Consider the following 21,652-nt stretch of genomic DNA (forward strand, 5'->3'; position numbering starts at 1 on the left):
ACTCATTTATCCCTCAAATGTTACCGATTGTATAGTTTTATTTGATTATTATAACCCTGTTACAGGGCTGTAGACGGGATTTTAGAGATACTGAGGTCATGAGCTTATTCTTATGACATACTATACTATGACGTTTTGACTTTCTTATGACATACTATACCGTGACATTTTTATCATATTCTATGATATATTATACTATGACTTTATGACCTATTATGACATATTATATCATGACTTGATGATATTTTAATGGTTTACTGTACTATTACTGTTTTTATGATACGGACTGACACACTATACGTTTTTATCACATTTTCATATGATACACTATAACCTTTTATGATACACTATAGCTACTATGACATTTTTGCAGCATACTATAATAACAGACTATACTGTGACATTTATCCCAAACTAAGACGGTTTTGTTGTGCTATCTTACAATCAATTTACAGTAAATGGAAGTTAAATTGTGTCGCTGATGTAAACGGTTAAATGAGGTCTTAAAATGAGGATGCAGGATTTTTTTTTTGCAGACATTTATTCATTCCGGTAATGTTGGATTCATTGTCTTCCCTCAGTTCCAGAGGGTGGTTCACCTGATGTCTCAGAAGGCGTGGCGGATTGCGGACTTGTTCAGCGCTGTGGTCCAGTTCTGTAAGCTACATGAGAAAGAGGAAGAGGAGGGCCGGTCTTTGTCCAGCCTTTTTGATTGGCTGTTGCAGACCCTATAGGGTCCTGTACTTTCCTCATACTGCAAACAAAAAAGACACTCATTCGCTCACACTTATATCATGTTCCTAACTGTTTGCCCGATCCTGTCTCATCACACCAAGTGTCTGTCACTGCAAGCACAACGCGATCAGCATACTTGAGAAATTCATCCACCTCAATCTGTCCATGGAAGTTTTTGTTTTTTTTATCTATTGGCAGCCATGAATGGACCAGTCTCCCTTTAATACAAGCATGTTTTTGTTTTCAGATTCACCTCTCTAGTGAGACAAACAGAGCAAACTGTAGGTATACGGGTTGGACATTCCTGATGGGGATGGACTAGCATTCAAGAGATTATAGTCAGCAGGTTTTAACTGCTCCAGATTATATATATATATATATATTTACAGATTCTCACAACCAAATGTTTATTTATTCCAAATGAACATACATGACGCAAAGTACCAATAGAAGATAGGAAAATCAGGTTAAATCATCCCCACAACTCAACATGCTCAAACCTTTTGTATCAAAACTACTTTGTAAAAGAGGCTGTTGAAATGTAAGCCCACGAAAAGCTCTTTCACTTTCTTCTGATAGCCACTTAGAGGTACACATTTGCTTAAAGTAAGCAAAATGCCCATTTCTTTGTCGTGTTCATCGGCCAACATACCACCTCTGTTGTGACCTTGACCTTGAGTTCTAAGTAAGTAAGTTATCTTGTTCATGTTACTTGAGAACTGATTATTTTGGATAGCTGTACTGTATATACTGTAGATTTGGAACTGCTGCACCTTGAGTAGTGGACTGCTCTCTTTAGCTTTTACTATGTCAGGAAGACAGAGTAAGGTTTGTAATGTTGAATTTGTATGTGGATTTGGTCTGTTTATTTCTCTACTTAGTGGTACTATAGTGTTACATCAGCATCGGGAAAGCAAGCACACAATTCAGCTGTAAACTCTGTCACGGTAGAACTGAATGTATTTATCTTTTGACATCAATAAATTTCTGTGATGTGAAATACAAGCAGTCTTGATCGCTCGTAACATTCAGCAGAACTGAACACTTTAGAAGCACATTTATCCACATCAGTATTACATTAAACCAACAGCCGTATGATCTTGAAGCTACTGAATAAACACTCATCATACTGTAATATTGTGCTTTCAGAAAATATTGCGTAGTACACATCATAGAAACTTAGAAGGCAGTGGGAACAGAAATATCAAAAGATGATTTGATAATGGGCTCAGGAAGATGAAACATAGGCAACATTTACAGTAATGATCATGTATGAATACAATAAAACATAAAAATGTGGGATGTTTACAGCTCAGATAGCCGAGTCTAGTTCTACGGGTGTGAAATATTCTGAATTTGAAAATATATTCCAATTGTAAAAAACAACAGCAGCACTACCACGGCTGTCTGTCCCGCGCACACTTAATGCACCGCATGACTGGAGTCACACTATCATTAATTGAAAATGAAATATAACGTTAGGTCAAGCTGAACGAGGAATAATTCAACAACAGCCGTAATGATGGCAGAGAACTCGGCCGCAGAGAGAGTGACACCGTGTCCCTACGGCACGCATTACGTTACGTCAACAACAATCAACAATGGAGACGTAACCACTTAAAAGATGGGTGAGTAGTACTTGCTATCTTCTGACTTGTGTACTTTTTAAACAGAAGACACACTTTTATATTGTGATATTTACTGGAAATGACTTTCAGGCGATCTCCCTCCAGCCAGCTGCCCCCTAATTTAGGTGTTGGACGAATATATAGCAATAAGTTATTGGCTGATTTACATCGCTGTTTTTTTTGGGGTCCATGTATGTGTCATTTTAAATAGCTAACAGATGAGGGGCATTTGAATAGTTCAAACCTATGTGGTTTATTTTTGAACAAATATGAACGTCAATTTTTACAGCCCTATCTAGCTCCCACTTGCTAGAAGTCTCTACACAGCTTAATTTAGAACCAGTTATCTTTACAAAAGCCTGTTCAAGTTGGATTTTAACAACAAGCTTCAAAGAACTCGCCAACTATTTTGGGAAATATGCTTACCTACGGTTTAGCCAAGTATTAGATGAGAAGTTGTGGTCTTACGGGAGTTATGTCCTGTAACTATGTAACGTGTTAACTGAGTTTTACATGCGCTGGTAGGGGTATTTTTATTAACTTTGGACAGACCTAGGCTAGCTGTGTCCTGCTGCTTCTAGTCTTTATGCTAAGCTAAGATAATCACCACTCCCAGCTTTGTCCAAGCATACAACATTTTTACCTCAATGTGACTAGATTTACAGTGATATACTTGGTGAACTGAATGTTGTGTCCATGTATCTGCCCATCTGAACCTCTGAAGGGTCAGTACCAGATCCGGCATGTGTTATCCTTGCTGCCTGCAGGAGAGCACAAACAAGAACGGGGGGTTTGCACAGAAAGACACAGCTGCACGCTTTTCAATCTAGAAAAGCAGTTTAATTCGCTGCTCAAAGGTACGTTTTAACAGTACGTGATTGTCAGACGTGTGTGTGAGTGTATACCTGTAATGATTGTGTCCCCCTCATAGTTGAAGACGCAGGAGAAGATCTCGTCGGTGTGCCCCTCCAGGACTTGCAGGCAGACTCCAGACTGAACATCCCACAGACGAGCTGTCTTGTCTGAGCTGGCAGTCAGGATCCTGCTGCCTTGGGGGCTGAAACAGATCTACCAAGAGAGGAAGGAGAGTTAGTCTTCTTCAGAGGTATGTGTGTGGGTGTGTGATACATGAGCAATAGAGAGTGCTGAATAAGAGATTATGCCAGAAGTGGTTGAAATGACAAAGAGGGAGGGGAAAGTGAGTGAGTTTAGAACACTTTTACCACATCAGCAACATTATTCCACAGAGGTCATTCAACTTTAAATACTTAAGGAGGGTAAAGGCACCAGTGGCAGTACTTAGTTTTTTCCAATAGAGTATTATGGAAATCATGGCTGAAGCTGATTGTGTTAGAGCCAGAGTTTACAGTTCCCTGAATGGTTTTCTATCCCCATAGTGAGGTAAAAGAAGAGATGATTAAATGAAGCTGGCTCTAGATGGCCATGAAAGTAAAGTATGTTTTTATTAAAACTCTAAACTGAGCACAAAGGAGTGACCCTAGACAGGAAATGGAAAATGACTAAAGAAGGAGCTGACAAAGATAGAAAACCGGAGGAAGAAGATGAAAGTGGAAGCTGTGACAGGAACAGAAATGGAAAGAAAACTGTTTAAATGGACGGAGAGGAGAGAGAGAAAAAAACATCAGGAAAGAGGTATAAATAAACAAGACTAAAGCTGTGTCCCAATTCTAGACTGCATACTAATTCTAACCTCATTTCCTAAATAGTGGGTTAACACTGCAAAAGTTACAAAATGATGTACACTCAAAGTTGTCAGCATACCTACTAAAGCTGCTTGATTTTGTTGTATGTTCTTTGGTACAACTGCCTCAAGGAGTCATTATCCTTTTTACATTTTCTGTTGAGAACTGTTGATTCTGTTTTAGACATTTGAGTCATCTTCTTAATCTCCAAATTAAGACTTAAATCGTATTAAAATGGCCTCATTGGCAATTTTAACTTCACGGTAAAAATTTTAGGACCAAAAATAACTTTCTACCAGGCCCTAAAAAGTGCCAGTTACTCAGCCATCTTGTTTCTTCCCCTTCAGCGTTGAAGCACTGTACTGTGCTCAACAATGTGGCATTTGGATTATGAAAAATCTTCTGTGCGAACATGTCATTCTAGTCTGTGTTAAGTGCAAAAACAAAGCTAATAGAGAAAACATTTGGAAACATTTTTTTTAACAAAATCATAAAAAGTCAAAGTATATTATGTCGAAAAAAGTTATAGTATAGTATGTTGAAAAAAGTCATAGTAGAGCATGTCAAAAAAAGTCATAGTAAATTATGTAAAAAAAAAAACATGAAAAAAAGTCATAGTATACAATGTCGAAAAGTCATAGTATAGTATGTCGAAAAAAGTTGTGAAAAAAAGTCATAAAAAAAGTCAAAGTATAGCATGTCGAAAAAGTCATAAAAAAAGTCAAAGTATAGCATGTCGAAAAAGTCATGAAAAAAAAGTCATGGTATAGCATGTCGAAAAAAGTCATGAAAAAAAGTCATGAAAAAAAGTCAAAGTATAGCATTTCGGAAAGTCATAGTAAAGTATGTCGAAAAAAGTCCCGAAAAAGTCGTGTATAGTATGTCGAAAATGTCATGACAAAAAGTCATAGTATAGCATGTCGGAAAGTCATAGTAAAGTATGTTGAAAAAAGTCATTAAAAAAAGTCATAGTAAAGTATGTTGAAAAAAGTCATTAAAAAAAGTCATAGTAAAGTATGTTGAAAAAAGTCATGAAAATGTCGAAAAAAAAATAGTATAGTATGTTATGTGTTATGTCATTAAAAGCTCATACGGTATGTCATAAAATAAATCATGGTCATTGAATAATATGTTTATGCCAAATTTGAAGAAATTCCCTTCAAGGGTTCCTGAGATATCTCTTTCACGAGAATGGGACGGACGGACGGACGGACGGACGGACGGACAGACGGACAATCCGACAACATAATGCCTCTGGCCAAGGCTGGCGCAAAGGCATAAAAACCTGTTCATGGTTAAGAAGCATGGAAGGGAGGGGGAGAGGTGTCCTGTTAGGGAGAGATTAGTGTCATAATCCTCTGGAATGATCCTCTATCCCGCCTACTTATTACTGACTGCATGATGTTTCAGTAAACAGAGGTAACTTCTAAGCAACTCATACATCGAAAGGCTCTGAGCCAGAACCTGCAGGACGCACACACTCATGCAGAGCATGGCATCTGGAAAATGGTACATGGGTAAAATCGCTCCCATTAAATTGCAAGGTCAATATAGTGTATTAAAAAAACAAACACACCTCATGCCAGAGCATTAGTTTGTTGGACTCAGCTAATGCCAGGCAATGTTATACCAGGGTAAAAGTTATTTTTTGAGGATGTGTGATTACATGTGATGGCATGGGTGCAAGGTCAGACCATGCTAACTTATGGTCAGAGATGACAGGGGGTATTTGTACTTTCTCATAAAGAGCTACCTAGAAAACATCTGGTTTAGAAGCTAGAGATTCTATTAGTCAGATCAACAGAAGCATCACTACAGTCCTATGTCCTACTTGCAGAGTAGAGAAAACAGTCTGAAGCCTGAACTCCTGCCCCTCTACGTCAGCATCATGCGTTATCCCATGTTAACAAGGCAACTTAATATCCTATTAACAGCACTGGCCAGGAGAGCTGTAGCTAGACACAGAGTTACACAAAAATCACCCATTCAGAGCTGCTAGTTGCCTGGTGCATTCACAAACTTGTGGTTGTGCCCCCTGGCCCATTATCTTAATACTTAATCCCAAAAAGGCCAGTGAGATAATGTTCTAATAATGGGTAAAATTGTATTTCCTGTTGCCATGTTTGTTAATATCAAAGATTGACAAGAAGTAAATGTGGCCAATGCTGTTTCCTTTATAAAGCTAAAGCCTTAGAGAGACACACTCGTACTAATCCTATGGGATATATTCATAGTTGCAGAGTACGAAGTGTAGTGAAACAAAAGCTAGTCGCAAATGGGGTGAGACTTTGGCTTTCTATGGTGACGTTAAATAACGTTCACAGACAGAAGCTATTATGGGTCCAGTGACTTACCTTGGAAATCTCTCCATCATGGCCTGCTAGGGTCACGAGACACTGATGTGTGGTTGCACTGAACACTCGTGCTGTACCTGACGGGAGACAGGGATGGGCAGGCTTGTTAGTGTACTCTACTTTTTTTACATTTCAAAATATGGATTTTGTTGCATTTAGGCCTCAGTAAACCAGCATGTACACAACAGGTAGAAATATGGAGGATGCATGGCAGTAGAAAAAATGTAATTACATTTTTGCAATTTTTTGTATATATATACATACATACACTACTATACGAGTATAACTCTACTAGTAATGTAAACTTTTAGTAAATTAATTGTTAGTCTCACCATCAGCAGAGGCGGTTGCAATGAGCTGACCACTTAAATCAAAACACACATCCAGCACCTCTTCCTTGTGTCCAACTAGGGTGGCCACACACTTCCCACTGACTGCCTCCCACAACTGCAAATACATAACACATAACCCTCAGTGACATAATTACACATAAACACAGGCAGGAAACAAATAAGCACAAAAACTAGGACACATACATGTTAACACATACACAGTCACATAAAATATGCTTGCATGCAGCTGTATTAAGTGGCATTACTTTAACTATCTCCTAGAGGAATGCCGTGAGGGTGATAATTCACCAGAGCATGACTCATCTTGGCATAATTAAGATATTAGGATTCAATTTTTCTCCTTTTAAATGATGGAGACCGGAGTTGGGGAGAGACGGAGAGTGGGAAATGGAGGAGGGTGAATATGAATGACAAGAGCCATCCATCTCACATACCTTGTTTTGCAAAAGTTTAAATTGTTAAATGAACAAACTATAGCTAATATAATTCCAGTCTGAAAGATACTTTTTGGCAAAATAATTGTACTTGGAAGAGTTAAATAAAACACACATGCACAAACACAATTTTTAAGTCTTTGGGCTCACCTTGCAGGTTTTGTCCATGGAGCCTGAGACGATGAGTGAGCAATCCCAGTTAAACTGAACATTGCTGATTTCCCCCCTGTGACCAATCAGAGTGTGGACACGTCTGCAAAAAAAACAGAAAAAGCAGCAATGATTCAGTTGTGCACTCAAGTGTGCAGAATCTATAAGTGTTATGCATGTACCGTACAGTATAGATTATGACACACATGCAGAAATCCATGAATACATTGCGATAACAATGATGATGACTGACCTTCCTGAAGCAACATCCCATATAGCAACAGTGTGGTCAAAGGAGCCAGTGACAAGCTGATTTCCCACTGTGTTAAAGCACAGAGAGAGGACCTCCGCAGTGTGACCCTGGATGAAATGGAAAAAGAGAGCATTATCCCTCACTGCTTAAATTATTTTCTCTTATAAAAAGGTACTTCTCTTTCTCTCCCTCTATGGATGGAATTGCACATCAAACACACATTATTTATTAAAATAAACATACAGACTAAACCCTTAAAAGGTAGATTCTTAAACTCTTGAAATATATAAATAATGATGAGCACGTGCTTAAGATTATATGCTCAATTGACTGCTGTCAGCATGATGGATTGTTTGTGGTGTGAAGTACTAACAGAACAGAGAGAGCTGCTTCTCACTGAGACAGAGCCAACCAACCAACCAACCAGTCACACCACGGACCCACGTGCAGTCTGCACATCAAAGAGAGCTCAATGCTCCCCTCAGAATGGGTTATCAGTGGCCTTGTTAAAGAGTTGCAATTACATATCATGGGTGGATATGTGGTGTAGAAAAGGCCCTGACCTGACCAGCAGGGGTAACAACACTCAATTCAGGACTAATTACTCTTAGAAGTGAATGAACAGTTAATCAATGCATTATTAATGAATGGATGTGAGCCTGGATACTAGAAAAAAAGAGTAAGAGAGGCATTGGGATATAGTAAGTAAAGAAAAGATTACTCACAGTCAGAGTGGCCACCTCCTCCCCAGTCTCCACATCCCACAGCTTGGCAGTGGCATCCATGCTGGCTGTGGCCACCAGCGTACTCTGGGGGTTGAATGCCAGGCACACCTACACGATACAAAACTCTCTTTAACAATTACTAGTGTTGTACATGGTAAGAAAGGATTTGGCTAACTTATTTATTATCCAAGCACTAGAACACAATACCAGTACAACCATTAAACTTTGCAATTTAAATGCTCAGTTGGCCAGTGTAAAAATGTGCATAAACACTGACTATGAAGCAACAATTGACTTAAAAACAGTTAACTGAATGATTTCCAGTTAAAACAGATGGTCATACATACTATTTCTGCCATGTGTCCGCGAAAGGTATGAAAACATTTGCCCGTCTCAGCACACCACAGTTTGCAGGTCTTATCAAATGAGGCGGTGGCAATCTTGTCTCTATGTTTCAGAAAGATAAAATAAAGCAACGAAACAGTCAAATAGAGCAGTGGTCTCAGGTGCTATGAGAGTTTTGCTGAAACAGCTCATTACCCGTAGGGGTTGTTGAATGCGACTGCATACACCACGTTTCTGTGACCCTCTAGCGTGTGCAGCTCCGTGCCTGAGGCCGTGTCCCAAACTCTGCATGTCCTGTCATAGCTCCCAGTTATAAACCTGCAGAGTATTAGAAAGAAGAGTTAAGAAAAATACAACAAGAATATGTAGCTTTTCCTGAACTCCAAAGTGCCAGACTTTTGTGTGGTGCACATAAACCTACCTTGACCCGGATTTGTCAAAGGCAATGTTTGTCAGTGGCAGTATGTGTGCCTTGAGCTCCTACCAAAAAAAGACCAGAAAAAGATTAGAAAATATAACCTCCAAGGTAAAATAGTCATGTACTACATTCATCTTTAAGGTTACCCATGTAATACCCATATATAATTACTTTGATATAATGGGAAGACCTCTTCCTCCCAGCCCACCAGTGCTGGTAGGATTTTCTCTCCTTGTGCAAAACAAGTCTCTTACCAGTTTTAGACACAGACAGAAAACATTCATCTGACCTCCAGACACCTAATCAACCCTGAACTCTTACCAATTATGTTGGGTGTATTCCTTAACACACTAAGACACTCATGAAGCACCTGTTGTCATCATGTTATTAGACTGCTGACATGCTTGCTTGGCTTCTAATTCTAAGATTTAGTAACCTAACCACTGCTGCTCTCTAGTGCCTCTTTGGAGCACTGGCTAATTTCAATACTTAAAACTCTTAACTTTTCATGGATGTAAATAACATTCACAAAGAGCAAAAATCAGGAAATTAATAGACTGCTGTAGTTAGTTGATGTTGCCAAAAATATCATCCAAAATATTTTCAACTGCCTGTGTGTAATAGAGTAGAACAACTTTCCAAAAGTCAAAATCCACCAGTGTACATTTTAGTCCCTTAATCTAACGCAAAATATATGTGCCAAAAATTCATTCAACCTTTATTTAAATCTCGAGGAATCATTGAGGGTATGCCCTTATTTTCAATGAATTTGTGAGTAAAATAAAACAGAATAAATACACACAAGAACAAAATTACAACAGCCAGACAACAACAGAAAACTGTTAAAAACAGTTATATTCAAGAGCAGAGTAATTTGTAATCACGGATTTAAAATTACCTACAGGTATAATTGTGTTAAGTTCTAATGTGTTTTGTAAACTGTTCCAAGTTTTTGCAGCACAAACACTAAAAGCAGTTTCCCCAAATTTACTGTTTTCACACTGGACTTCAAGCGTTATCACTTCAGCGAGTCGAATAATGACTATAGGACCAATTTAAGGACATGATGTATGAAGGCAAGTTGCCTTTAAGGGCTTTATAAATATATAATAACCATTGCCTGTCACGTCTTAAATGTTTTTACCGATAAAAAAGACGAAGCTTTCTACTTTTGTTTTATAAAAACATACATTTTACAACCTGTCCTGGTATCAATACACTTTAATGGAAAATTAATGAATGTCTTGGAGCTACTTTATTGAATCTAGATGTCATGGCACTGTGTTGATTTATATATTATTGGCCAGTAATGTAAGTATGAGTCCGGTGTCTGACCTTGAAGAAGCAGAACCTGTGGTGGTCCTGCTGGCCCTGTTTCTGCTGAAGTCGAAGGATCAGCTGTTTGACCTGATCAACCCGGGACTCTGTGATCAGAGGTTCCGATTGCCTGATTTCTACCAGCAACTCATCTGGGTTTGCTCTGCATAGTGGAAAATGCAAATTTTGACACATTTTTAGACTTAAACTCACCTGATAAGGATAATTTAAAAAGTGATAACCTGATAAATTAAATACAAAATGATAATCATTTCAGTAAATCTTACGTCAAATTTTAGGTACAAACATGTATTAATGAGACATTGTTGGAGATTAAATACAGCTCAACATTAAATTCACTCAGCTCTTATATATATATGATATATGCATAGAAAAAAACATTACTCTTGTTGATTTAAGTACACTCATGAGTGCCAATATGAATTGATTTGTAGTAGATCTTTTTTTTTAAACATTTTTTTCAGATATTTTTCACATCTTTTTTTTCGGACATTTTTCACATCTTTTTTTCAGACATTTTTCAGATCTTTTTTTTTTAGACTTTTTTTTCAGACATTTTTCAAATCTTTTTTTTCAGACTTTTTTTCTGATATTTTTTCAGACTTTTTTCAGATCAATTTTTTCTGACTTTTTTTTCACATCTTTTTTTTTTAGACATTTTTTTCAGACATTTTTCAGATCTTTTTTTCAGACATTTTTCAGATCTTTTTTTCAGATCTTTTTTTTCAGACTTTTTTCAGATCTTTTTTTTCAGACTTTTTTTTCTGATATTTTTTCAGACTTTTTTCAGATCTATTTTTTCGGACTTTTTTTCGGACTTTTTTTCAGACATTTTTTCAGACATTTTTCAGATCATTTTTTCAGACTTTTTTTCAGACTTTTTTCACATCTTTTTTTCAGACATTTTTCAGATCTTTTTTTCAGACATTTTTTCAGACTTTTTTCACATCTTTTTTTCAGACATTTTTTCAGACATTTTTCAGATCTTTTTTTTTTAGACTTTTTTTTCAGACATTTTTCAGATCTTTTTTTTCAGACATTTTTCAGACTTTTTTTTCAGACTTTTTTTCAGACATTTTTCAGATCTTTTTTTTTTAGACTTTTTTTTCAGACATTTTTCAGATCTTTTTTTCCAGACATTTTTCAGACTTTTTTTTCAGACATTTTTCAGATCTTTTTTTTTAGACTTTTTTTTCAGACATTTTTCAGATCTTTTTTTTCAGACATTTTTCAGACTTTTTTTCAGACATTTTTCAGATCTTTTTTTTCAGACATTTTTCAGACTTTTTTTTCAGACTTTTTTTCAGACATTTTTCAGATCTTTTTTTCAGACATTTTTCAGATCTTTTTTTTCAGACTTTTATTTCTGATATTTTTTCAGATCTATTTTTTCGGACTTTTTTTCAGACATTTTTTCAGACATTTTTCAGATCTTTTTTTCAGACATTTTTTCAGACTTTTTTAACATCTTTTTTCAGACATTTTTTCAGACATTTTTCAGTTCTTTTTTTTTAGACTTTTTTTCAGACATTTTTCAGACTTTTTTTTCAGACATTTTTCAGATCTTTTTTTCAGACATTTTTTCAGACATTTTTCAGACTTTTTTTCAGACTTTTTTTCAGACATTTTTCAGATCTTTTTTTCACACATTTTTCAGATCTTTTTTTTCAGACTTTTATTTCTGATATTTTTTCAGATCTATTTTTTCGGACTTTTTTTCAGACATTTTTTCAGACATTTTTCAGATTTTTTTTCAGACATTTTTTCAGACTTTTTTCACATCTTTTTTCAGACATTTTTTCAGACATTTTTCAGTTCTTTTTTTTTAGACTTTTTTTTCAGACATTTTTCAGATCTTTTTTTTCAGACTTTTATTTCTGATATTTTTTCAGTTCTATTTTTTCGGACTTTTTTTCAGACATTTTTTCAGACATTTTTCAGATCTTTTTTTCAGACATTTTTTCAGACTTTTTTCACATCTTTTTTTCAGACATTTTTCAGATCTTTTTTTCAGACATTTTTTCAGACTTTTTTCAGATCTATTTTTTCAGACTTTTTTCAGATCTTTTTTTTCAGACTTTTTTTCAGACGTTTTTTTCAAACTTTTTTTTCACATCTTTTTTTTTAGACATTTTTTTCAGACATTTTTCAGATCTTTTTTTTCAGACTTTTTTTCTGATATTTTTTCAGACTTTTTTCAGATCTATTTTTTCAGACTTTTTTTTCAGACATTTTTCAGATCTTTTTTTCAGACATTTTTCAAATCTTTTTTTTTTAGACTTTTTTTTCAGACATTTTTCAGATCTTTTTTTCCAGACATTTTTCAGACTTTTTTTTCAGACATTTTTCAGATCTTTTTTTTTTAGACTTTTTTTTCAGACATTTTTCAGATCTTTTTTTTCAGACATTTTTCAGACTTTTTTTCAGACATTTTTCAGATCTTTTTTTTCAGACTTTTTTTTCAGACTTTTTTTCAGACATTTTTCAGATCTTTTTTTCAGACTTTTTTTCAGACATTTTTCAGACTTTTTTTTCAGACTTTTTTTCAGACATTTTTCAGATCTTTTTTTTCAGACATTTTTCAGACTTTTTTTTCAGACATTTTTTCAGACATTTTTCAGATCTTTTTTTTTTAGACTTTTTTTTCAGACATTTCTCAGACTTTTTTTTCAGACATTTTTCAGATCTTTTTTTCAGACATTTTTTCAGACATTTTTCAGACTTTTTTTTCAGACTTTTTTTCAGACATTTTTCAGATCTTTTTTTCAGACATTTTTCAGATCTTTTTTTTCAGACTTTTATTTCTGATATTTTTTCAGATCTATTTTTTCGGACTTTTTTTCAGACATTTTTTCAGACATTTTTCAGATCTTTTTTTCAGACATTTTTTCAGACTTTTTTCACATCTTTTTTCAGACATTTTTTCAGACATTTTTCAGTTCTTTTTTTTTAGACTTTTTTTCAGACATTTTTCAGACTTTTTTTTCAGACATTTTTCAGATCTTTTTTTCAGACATTTTTTCAGACATTTTTCAGACTTTTTTTTCAGACTTTTTTTCAGACATTTTTCAGATCTTTTTTTCACACATTTTTCAGATCTTTTTTTTCAGACTTTTATTTCTGATATTTTTTCAGATCTATTTTTTCGGACTTTTTTTCAGACATTTTTTCAGACATTTTTCAGATTTTTTTTCAGACATTTTTTCAGACTTTTTTCACATCTTTTTTCAGACATTTTTTCAGACATTTTTCAGTTCTTTTTTTTTAGACTTTTTTTTCAGACATTTTTCAGATCTTTTTTTTCAGACTTTTATTTCTGATATTTTTTCAGTTCTATTTTTTCGGACTTTTTTTCAGACATTTTTCAGATCTTTTTTTCAGACATTTTTTCAGACTTTTTTCACATCTTTTTTCAGACATTTTTTCAGACATTTTTCAGATCTTTTTTTTTAGACTTTTTTTCAGACATTTTTCAGATCTTTTTTTTCAGACTTTTTTCAGATCTTTTTTTTCAGACTTTTTTCAGATCTTTTTTTCAGACATTTTTTCAGACTTTTTTCACATCTTTTTTCAGACATTTTTTCAGACATTTTTCAGATCTTTTTTTTTAGACTTTTTTTTCAGACATTTTTCAGATCTTTTTTTTCAGACTTTTTTCAGATCTTTTTTTTCAGACTTTTTTCAGACTTTTTTTCAGACATTTTTCAGATCTTTTTTTTCAGATATTTTTCAGACTTTTTTTTCAGACTTTTTTTCAGACATTTTTCAGATCTTTTTTTTTTAGAATTTTTTTTCAGTCATTTTTCAGATCTTTTTTTTCAGACATTTTTCAGACTTTTTTTTCAGACATTTTTTCAGACATTTTTCAGATCTTTTTTTTCAGACTTTTTTCAGATCTTTTTTTTCAGACTTTTTTTCAGACATTTTTCAGATCTTTTTTTTTTAGACTTTTTTTTCAGTCATTTTTCAGATCTTTTTTTTCAGACATTTTTCAGACTTTTTTTTCAGACATTTTTTCAGACATTTTTCAGATCTTTTTTTTCAGACTTTTTTCAGATCTTTTTTTTCAGACATTTTTTCAGACATTTTTCAGATCTTTTTTTTCAGACTTTTTTCAGATCTTTTTTTTCAGACTTTTTTCAGACTTTTTTTCAGACATTTTTCAGATCTTTTTTTTCAGATATTTTTTAGACTTTTTTTTCAGACATTTTTCAGATCTTTTTTTTCAGACATTTTCCAGACTTTTTTTTCAGACATTTTTTCAGACATTTTTCAGATCTTTTTTTTTTAGACTTTTTTTTCAGACATTTCTCAGACTTTTTTTTCAGACATTTTTCAGATCTTTTTTTCAGACATTTTTTCAGACATTTTTCAGACTTTTTTTTCAGACTTTTTTTCAGACATTTTTCAGATCTTTTTTTCAGACATTTTTCAGATCTTTTTTTTCAGACTTTTATTTCTGATATTTTTTCAGATCTATTTTTTCGGACTTTTTTTCAGACATTTTTTCAGACATTTTTCAGACTTTTTTTTCAGACTTTTTTTCAGACATTTTTCAGATCTTTTTTTTTTAGACTTTTTTTTCAGACATTTTTCAGATCTTTTTTTTCAGACTTTTTTCAGATCTTTTTTTTCAGACTTTTTTCAGACTTTTTATCAGACATTTTTCAGATCTTTTTTTTCAGATATTTTTCAGACTTTTTTTTCAGACTTTTTTTCAGACATTTTTCAGATCTTTTTTTTTTAGACTTTTTTTTCAGTCATTTTTCAGATCTTTTTTTTCAGACATTTTTCAGACTTTTTTTTCAGACATTTTTTCAGACATTTTTCAGATCTTTTTTTCAGACATTTTTCAGATCTTTTTTTCAGACATTTTTTCAGACTTTTTTCACATCTTTTTTCAGACATTTTTTCAGACATTTTTCAGATCTTTTTTTTTTAGACTTTTTTTTCAGACATTTTTCAGATCTTTTTTTTCAGACATTTTTCAGATTTTTTTTCAGACATTTTTCAGACTTTTTTTTCAGACATTTTTTCAGACATTTTTCAGATCTTTTTTTTTCAGACTTTTTTTCAGACATTTTTCAGATCTTTTTTTTCAGATATTTTTCAGACTTTTTTTTCAGACTTTTTTTCAGACATTTTTCAGATCTTTTTTTTTTAGACTTTTTTTTCAGTCATTTTTCAGATCTTTTTTTTCAGACATTTTTCAGACTTTTTTTTCAGACATTTTTTCAGACATTTTTCAGATCTTTTTTTTCAGACTTTTTTCAGATCTTTTTTTTCAGACTTTTTTCAGACTTTTTTTCAGACATTTTTCAGATCTTTTTTTTCAGATATTTTTTAGACTTTTTTTTCAGACATTTTTCAGATCTTTTTTTCAGACATTTTCCAGACTTTTTTTTCAGACATTTTTTCAGACATTTTTCAGATCTTTTTTTTTTAGACTTTTTTTTCAGACATTTTTCAGACTTTTTTTTCAGACATTTTTCAGATCTTTTTTTCAGACATTTTTTCAGACATTTTTCAGACTTTTTTTTCAGACTTTTTTTCAGACATTTTTCAGATCTTTTTTTTTTAGACTTTTTTTTCAGTCATTTTTCAGATCTTTTTTTTCAGACATTTTTCAGACTTTTTTTTCAGACATTTTTTCAGACATTTTTCAGATCTTTTTTTTCAGACTTTTTTCAGATCTTTTTTTTCAGACTTTTTTCAGACTTTTTTTCAGACATTTTTCAGATCTTTTTTTTCAGATATTTTTTAGACTTTTTTTTCAGACATTTTTCAGATCTTTTTTTTCAGACATTTTCCAGACTTTTTTTTCAGACATTTTTTCAGACATTTTTCAGATCTTTTTTTTTTAGACTTTTTTTTCAGACATTTTTCAGACTTTTTTTTAAGACATTTTTCAGATCTTTTTTTCAGACATTTTTTCAGACATTTTTCAGACTTTTTTTTCAGACTTTTTTTCAGACATTTTTCAGATCTTTTTTTTTTAGACTTTTTTTTCAGACATTTTTCAGATCTTTTTTTTCAGACTTTTTTCAGATCTTTTTTTTCAGACTTTTTTCAGATCTTTTTTTTTTAGACTTTTTTTTCAGACATTTTTCAGACTTTTTTTTCAGACATTTTTCAGATCTTTTTTTCAGACATTTTTTCAGACATTTTTCAGACTTTTTTTCAGACTTTTTTTCAGACATTTTTCAGATCTTTTTTTTTTAGACTTTTTTTTCAGACATTTTTCAGATCTTTTTTTTCAGACTTTTTTCAGATCTTTTTTTTCAGACTTTTTTCAGACTTTTTATCAGACATTTTTCAGATCTTTTTTTTCAGATATTTTTCAGACTTTTTTTTCAGACTTTTTTTTCAGACATTTTTCAGATCTTTTTTTTTTAGACTTTTTTTTCAGTCATTTTTCAGATCTTTTTTTCAGACATTTTTCAGACTTTTTTTTCAGACATTTTTTCAGACATTTTTCAGATCTTTTTTTCAGACATTTTTCAGATCTTTTTTTCAGACATTTTTTCAGACTTTTTTCACATCTTTTTTCAGACATTTTTTCAGACATTTTTCAGATCTTTTTTTTTTAGACTTTTTTTTCAGACATTTTTCAGATCTTTTTTTTCAGACATTTTTCAGATTTTTTTTCAGACATTTTTCAGACTTTTTTTTCAGACATTTTTTCAGACATTTTTCAGATCTTTTTTTTTTAGACTTTTTTTTCAGACATTTTTCAGACTTTTTTTTCAGACATTTTTCAGATCTTTTTTTCAGACATTTTTTCAGACATTTTTCAGACTTTTTTTTCAGACATTTTTCAGATCTTTTTTTCAGACATTTTTTCAGACATTTTTCAGATCTTTTTTTTCAGACTTTTTTTCAGACTTTTTTCACATCTTTTTTTCAGACATTTTTTCAGACATTTTTCAGATCTTTGTTTTTTAGACTTTTTTTTCAGACATTTTTCAGATCTTTTTTTTCAGACTTTTTTCAGATCTTTTTTTTCAGACTTTTTTTTCTGATATTTTTTCAGACTTTTTTCGGACTTTTTTTCGGACTTTTTTTCAGACATTTTTTCAGACATTTTTCAGATCATTTTTTCAGACTTTTTTTCAGACTTTTTTCACATCTTTTTTCAGACATTTTTCAGATCTTTTTTTCAGACATTTTTTCAGACTTTTTTCAGATCTATTTTTTCAGACTTTTTTCAGATCTTTTTTTTCAGACTTTTTTTCAGACGTTTTTTTCAAACTTTTTTTTCACATCTTTTTTTTAGACATTTTTTTCAGACATTTTTCAGATCTTTTTTTTCAGACTTTTTTCAGATCTTTTTTTTCAGACTTTTTTTTCTGATATTTTTTCAGACTTTTTTCAGACTTTTTTTCAGACATTTTTCAGATCTTTTTTTTCAGATATTTTTTAGACTTTTTTTTCAGACATTTTTCAGATCTTTTTTTTCAGACATTTTTTCAGACATTTTTCAGATCTTTTTTTTTAGACTTTTTTTTCAGACATTTTTCAGACTTTTTTTTCAGACTTTTTTTCAGACATTTTTCAGATCTTTTTTTTTAGACTTTTTTTTCAGACATTTTTCAGACTTTTTTTTCAGACTTTTTTTCAGACATTTTTCAGATCTTTGTTTTTTAGACTTTTTTTTCAGACATTTTTCAGATCTTTTTTTTCAGACTTTTTTCAGATCTTTTTTTTCAGACTTTTTTTTCTGATATTTTTTCAGACTTTTTTCGGACTTTTTTTCGGACTTTTTTTCAGACATTTTTTCAGACATTTTTCAGATCATTTTTTCAGACTTTTTTTCAGACTTTTTTCACATCTTTTTTTCAGACATTTTTCAGATCTTTTTTTCAGACATTTTTTCAGACTTTTTTCAGATCTATTTTTTCAGATCTTTTTTTTCAGACTTTTTTTCAGACGTTTTTTTCAAACTTTTTTTTCACATCTTTTTTTTAGACATTTTTTTCAGACATTTTTCAGATCTTTTTTTTCAGACTTTTTTCAGATCTTTTTTTTCAGACTTTTTTTTCTGATATTTTTTCAGACTTTTTTCAGATCTATTTTTTCGGACTTTTTTTTCGGACTTTTTTTCAGACATTTTTCAGATCTTTTTTTCAGACTTTTTTCACATATTTTTTTTCAGACTTTTTTCAGACTTTTTTTCAGACATTTTTCAGATCTTTTTTTTTCAGATATTTTTTAGACTTTTTTTTCAGACATTTTTCAGATCTTTTTTTTCAGACATTTTTTAGATCTTTTTTTTTTAGACTTTTTTTTCAGACATTTTTCAGACTTTTTTTTCAGACATTTTTCAGATCTTTTTTTTCAGACTTTTATTTCTGATATTTTTTCAGATCTATTTTTTCGGACTTTTTTTCAGACATTTTTTCAGACATTTTTCAGATCTTTTTTTCAGACTTTTTTTCAGACTTTTTTCACATCTTTTTTTCAGACATTTTTCAGATCTTTTTTTCAGACATTTTTTCAGACTTTTTTCAGATCTATTTTTTCAGACTTTTTTCAGATCTTTTTTTTCAGACTTTTTTTCAGACGTTTTTTTCAAACTTTTTTTTCACATCTTTTTTTTAGACATTTTTTTCAGACATTTTTCAGATCTTTTTTTTCAGACTTTTTTCAGATCTTTTTTTTCAGACTTTTTTTCTGATATTTTTTCAGACTTTTTTCAGATCTATTTTTTCGGACTTTTTTTTCGGACTTTTTTTCAGACATTTTTCAGATCTTTTTTTCAGACTTTTTTCACATATTTTTTTTCAGACTTTTTTCAGACTTTTTTTCAGACATTTTTCAGATCTTTTTTTTCAGATATTTTTTAGACTTTTTTTCAGACATTTTTCAGATCTTTTTTTTCAGACATTTTTTCAGACATTTTTCAGATCTTTTTTTTTTAGACTTTTTTTTCAGACATTTTTCAGACTTTTTTTTCAGACTTTTTTTCAGACATTTTTCAGATCTTTTTTTTTTAGACTTTTTTTTAAGACATTTTTCAGACTTTTTTTTCAGACTTTTTTTCAGACATTTTTCAGATCTTTTTTTTTTAGACTTTTTTTTCAGACATTTTTCAGACTTTTTTTTCAGACATTTTTCAGATCTTTTTTTTCAGACTTTTATTTCTGATATTTTTTCAGATCTATTTTTTCGGACTTTTTTTCAGACATTTTTTCAGACATTTTTCAGATCTTTTTTTCAGACATTTTTTCAGACATTTTTCACATCTTTTTTCAGACATTTTTTCAGACATTTTTCAGATCTTTTTTTTTTAGACTTTTTTTTCAGACATTTTTCAGATCTTTTTTTTCAGACTTTTATTTCTGATATTTTTTCAGATCTATTTTTTCGGACTTTTTTTTAGACTTTTTTTCAGACATTTTTCAGATCTTTTTTTCAGACATTTTTCAGATCTTTTTTTTCAGACTTTTATTTCTGATATTTTTTCGGACTTTTTTTTAGACTTTTTTTCAGACATTTTTCAGATCTTTTTTTCAGACATTTTTCAGATCTTTTTTTTCAGACTTTTATTTCTGATATTTTTTCGGACTTTTTTTCAGACATTTTTTCAGACATTTTTCAGACTTTTTTTTCAGACTTTTTTTTCAGACATTTTTCAGATCTTTTTTTTCAGACATTTTTTCAGACATTTTTCAGATCTTTTTTTTTTAGACTTTTTTTTCAGACATTTTTCAGACTTTTTTTTCAGACTTTTTTTCAGACATTTTTCAGATCTTTTTTTTTTAGACTTTTTTTTCAGACATTTTTCAGACTTTTTTTTCAGACTTTTTTTCAGACATTTTTCAGATCTTTTTTTTTTAGACTTTTTTTTCAGACATTTTTCAGACTTTTTTTTCAGACATTTTTCAGATCTTTTTTTTCAGACTTTTATTTCTGATATTTTTTCAGATCTATTTTTTCGGACTTTTTTTCAGACATTTTTTCAGACATTTTTCAGATCTTTTTTTCAGACATTTTTTCAGACTTTTTTCACATCTTTTTTCAGACATTTTTTCAGACATTTTTCAGATCTTTTTTTTTTAGACTTTTTTTTCAGACATTTTTCAGATCTTTTTTTTCAGACTTTTATTTCTGATATTTTTTCAGATCTATTTTTTCGGACTTTTTTTTAGACTTTTTTTCAGACATTTTTCAGATCTTTTTTTCAGACATTTTTCAGATCTTTTTTTTCAGACTTTTATTTCTGATATTTTTTCGGACTTTTTTTTAGACTTTTTTTCAGACATTTTTCAGATCTTTTTTTCAGACATTTTTCAGATCTTTTTTTTCAGACTTTTATTTCTGATATTTTTTCGGACTTTTTTTCAGACATTTTTTCAGACATTTTTCAGACTTTTTTTTTCAGACTTTTTTTTCAGACATTTTTCAGATCTTTTTTTTCAGACTTTTATTTCTGATATTTTTTCAGATCTATTTTGTCAGACTTTTTTTCAGACATTTTTTCAGACATTTTTCAGATCTTTTTTTTTAGACTTTTTTTTCAGACATTTTTTCAGATCTTTTTTTCAGACTTTTTTTAGATCTTAGTCGTGTATCACAGCTGTTACCTTGCACTATATTCAGTTTTAACAGTTTTCTTCATCTCCTTGTATTTATATATCTGGTATATTTGTTTTGTACTTTGCACCACTAACTTTTTTACTGCCTTTTTACTATATATATGCCTTTATGTTTTGCACTATGGAACTGTGATGCTGGAAACTTGAATTTCCCTCGGGATCAATAAAGTTACTATCTATCTATCTAACTATCTAATAACGGTATATCTTATCTTTACTGTATGGTACAACTCACGTACTCTGGGGTCAAATCCAAAAGGTCGATTGATTTGGTCCTCAAATATCCTCCTTTTTCATATTCCAAGATTATACCTGAGAGCAGAGACAATAATTAAACTTTGGAGCTATAGTGCTACAGTACAGTTACAGCAAGTTGTCAAAGTTGAAAACATTCCTCTATGGCAGTGGCATATTCCCTTAAAAAGGACTAAAGTCAAATGAAATCATTGGTATTACCTGGTGGATAATATCTGAGAAGGAACCGCTTGAGTTTCATGTTGTCATGTAACTTCACATCCTCTAGCAACAAACCGTTGCTATGACGACAGACTCGCTCACCGCGCATGCGCAGTACGAACATAAACATCACCCCAGAACTTGAATGACAAGTTTGTTATA

General features: G+C 31.4%; 2 protein-coding genes across 6 annotated transcripts in view; one reads left to right on the top strand and one right to left on the bottom strand.

Annotated features, from left to right (window-relative positions):
- LOC119491759 (SPHK1 interactor, AKAP domain containing) overlaps window positions 1–1,740 on the top strand; it is a 61,882-nt gene extending 60,142 nt beyond the window's left edge. For all 3 annotated transcript variants that reach the window (XM_037775968.1, XM_037775970.1, XM_037775969.1), the window contains one exon: window positions 582–1,740. In XM_037775968.1, coding sequence (XP_037631896.1) covers window positions 582–734 — 153 coding nt within the window. In that variant the 3' untranslated portion in view covers window positions 735–1,740. The remainder of the gene's footprint in view (window positions 1–581) is intronic.
- On the bottom strand, window positions 523–21,574 carry daw1 (dynein assembly factor with WDR repeat domains 1). Of its 3 annotated transcripts, none has more exons than XR_005207650.1 (14): window positions 21,491–21,574; window positions 21,274–21,346; window positions 10,434–10,578; window positions 9,102–9,160; window positions 8,876–8,998; window positions 8,683–8,782; window positions 8,336–8,443; window positions 7,611–7,717; window positions 7,358–7,460; window positions 6,753–6,867; window positions 6,421–6,497; window positions 3,269–3,431; window positions 3,007–3,124; window positions 523–662 (listed from the first exon to the last, which is right to left on the bottom strand). XR_005207650.1 is itself a non-coding variant. In XM_037775972.1 (13 exons), exons 1-13 carry the CDS (start codon window positions 21,528–21,530, stop codon window positions 3,090–3,092), a joined length of 1,248 nt encoding a protein of 415 aa, XP_037631900.1. In that variant the 5' UTR covers window positions 21,531–21,574; the 3' UTR covers window positions 2,422–3,089. The 3 variants fall into 3 exon arrangements, 1 of the variants encoding a protein (XP_037631900.1); XR_005207651.1 differs by having other exon boundaries at window positions 631–754; XM_037775972.1 differs by lacking the exon at window positions 523–662 and having other exon boundaries at window positions 2,422–3,124.
- Window positions 21,575–21,652: the final 78 nt, after the last annotated feature.

This window comes from Sebastes umbrosus, chromosome 7 (assembly GCF_015220745.1).
Source record: "Sebastes umbrosus isolate fSebUmb1 chromosome 7, fSebUmb1.pri, whole genome shotgun sequence".
Lineage (NCBI taxonomy): Eukaryota > Metazoa > Chordata > Actinopteri > Perciformes > Sebastidae > Sebastes > Sebastes umbrosus.

Bases quoted from the DNA above. Each gene is read 5' to 3' on its own strand.
- daw1 (XM_037775972.1), bottom strand. From the start codon at position 21,530: ATGAAACTCAAGCGGTTCCTTCTCAGATATTATCCACCAG. The intron at 8,444-8,682 runs GTATGTATGACC...TGTATCGTGTAG, and splicing joins GCGGACACATGGCAGAAATA to GTGTGCCTGGCATTCAACCC. The intron at 7,461-7,610 runs GTCAGTCATCAT...TTTTTTTTGCAG, and splicing joins TGGGATGTTGCTTCAGGAAG to ACGTGTCCACACTCTGATTG.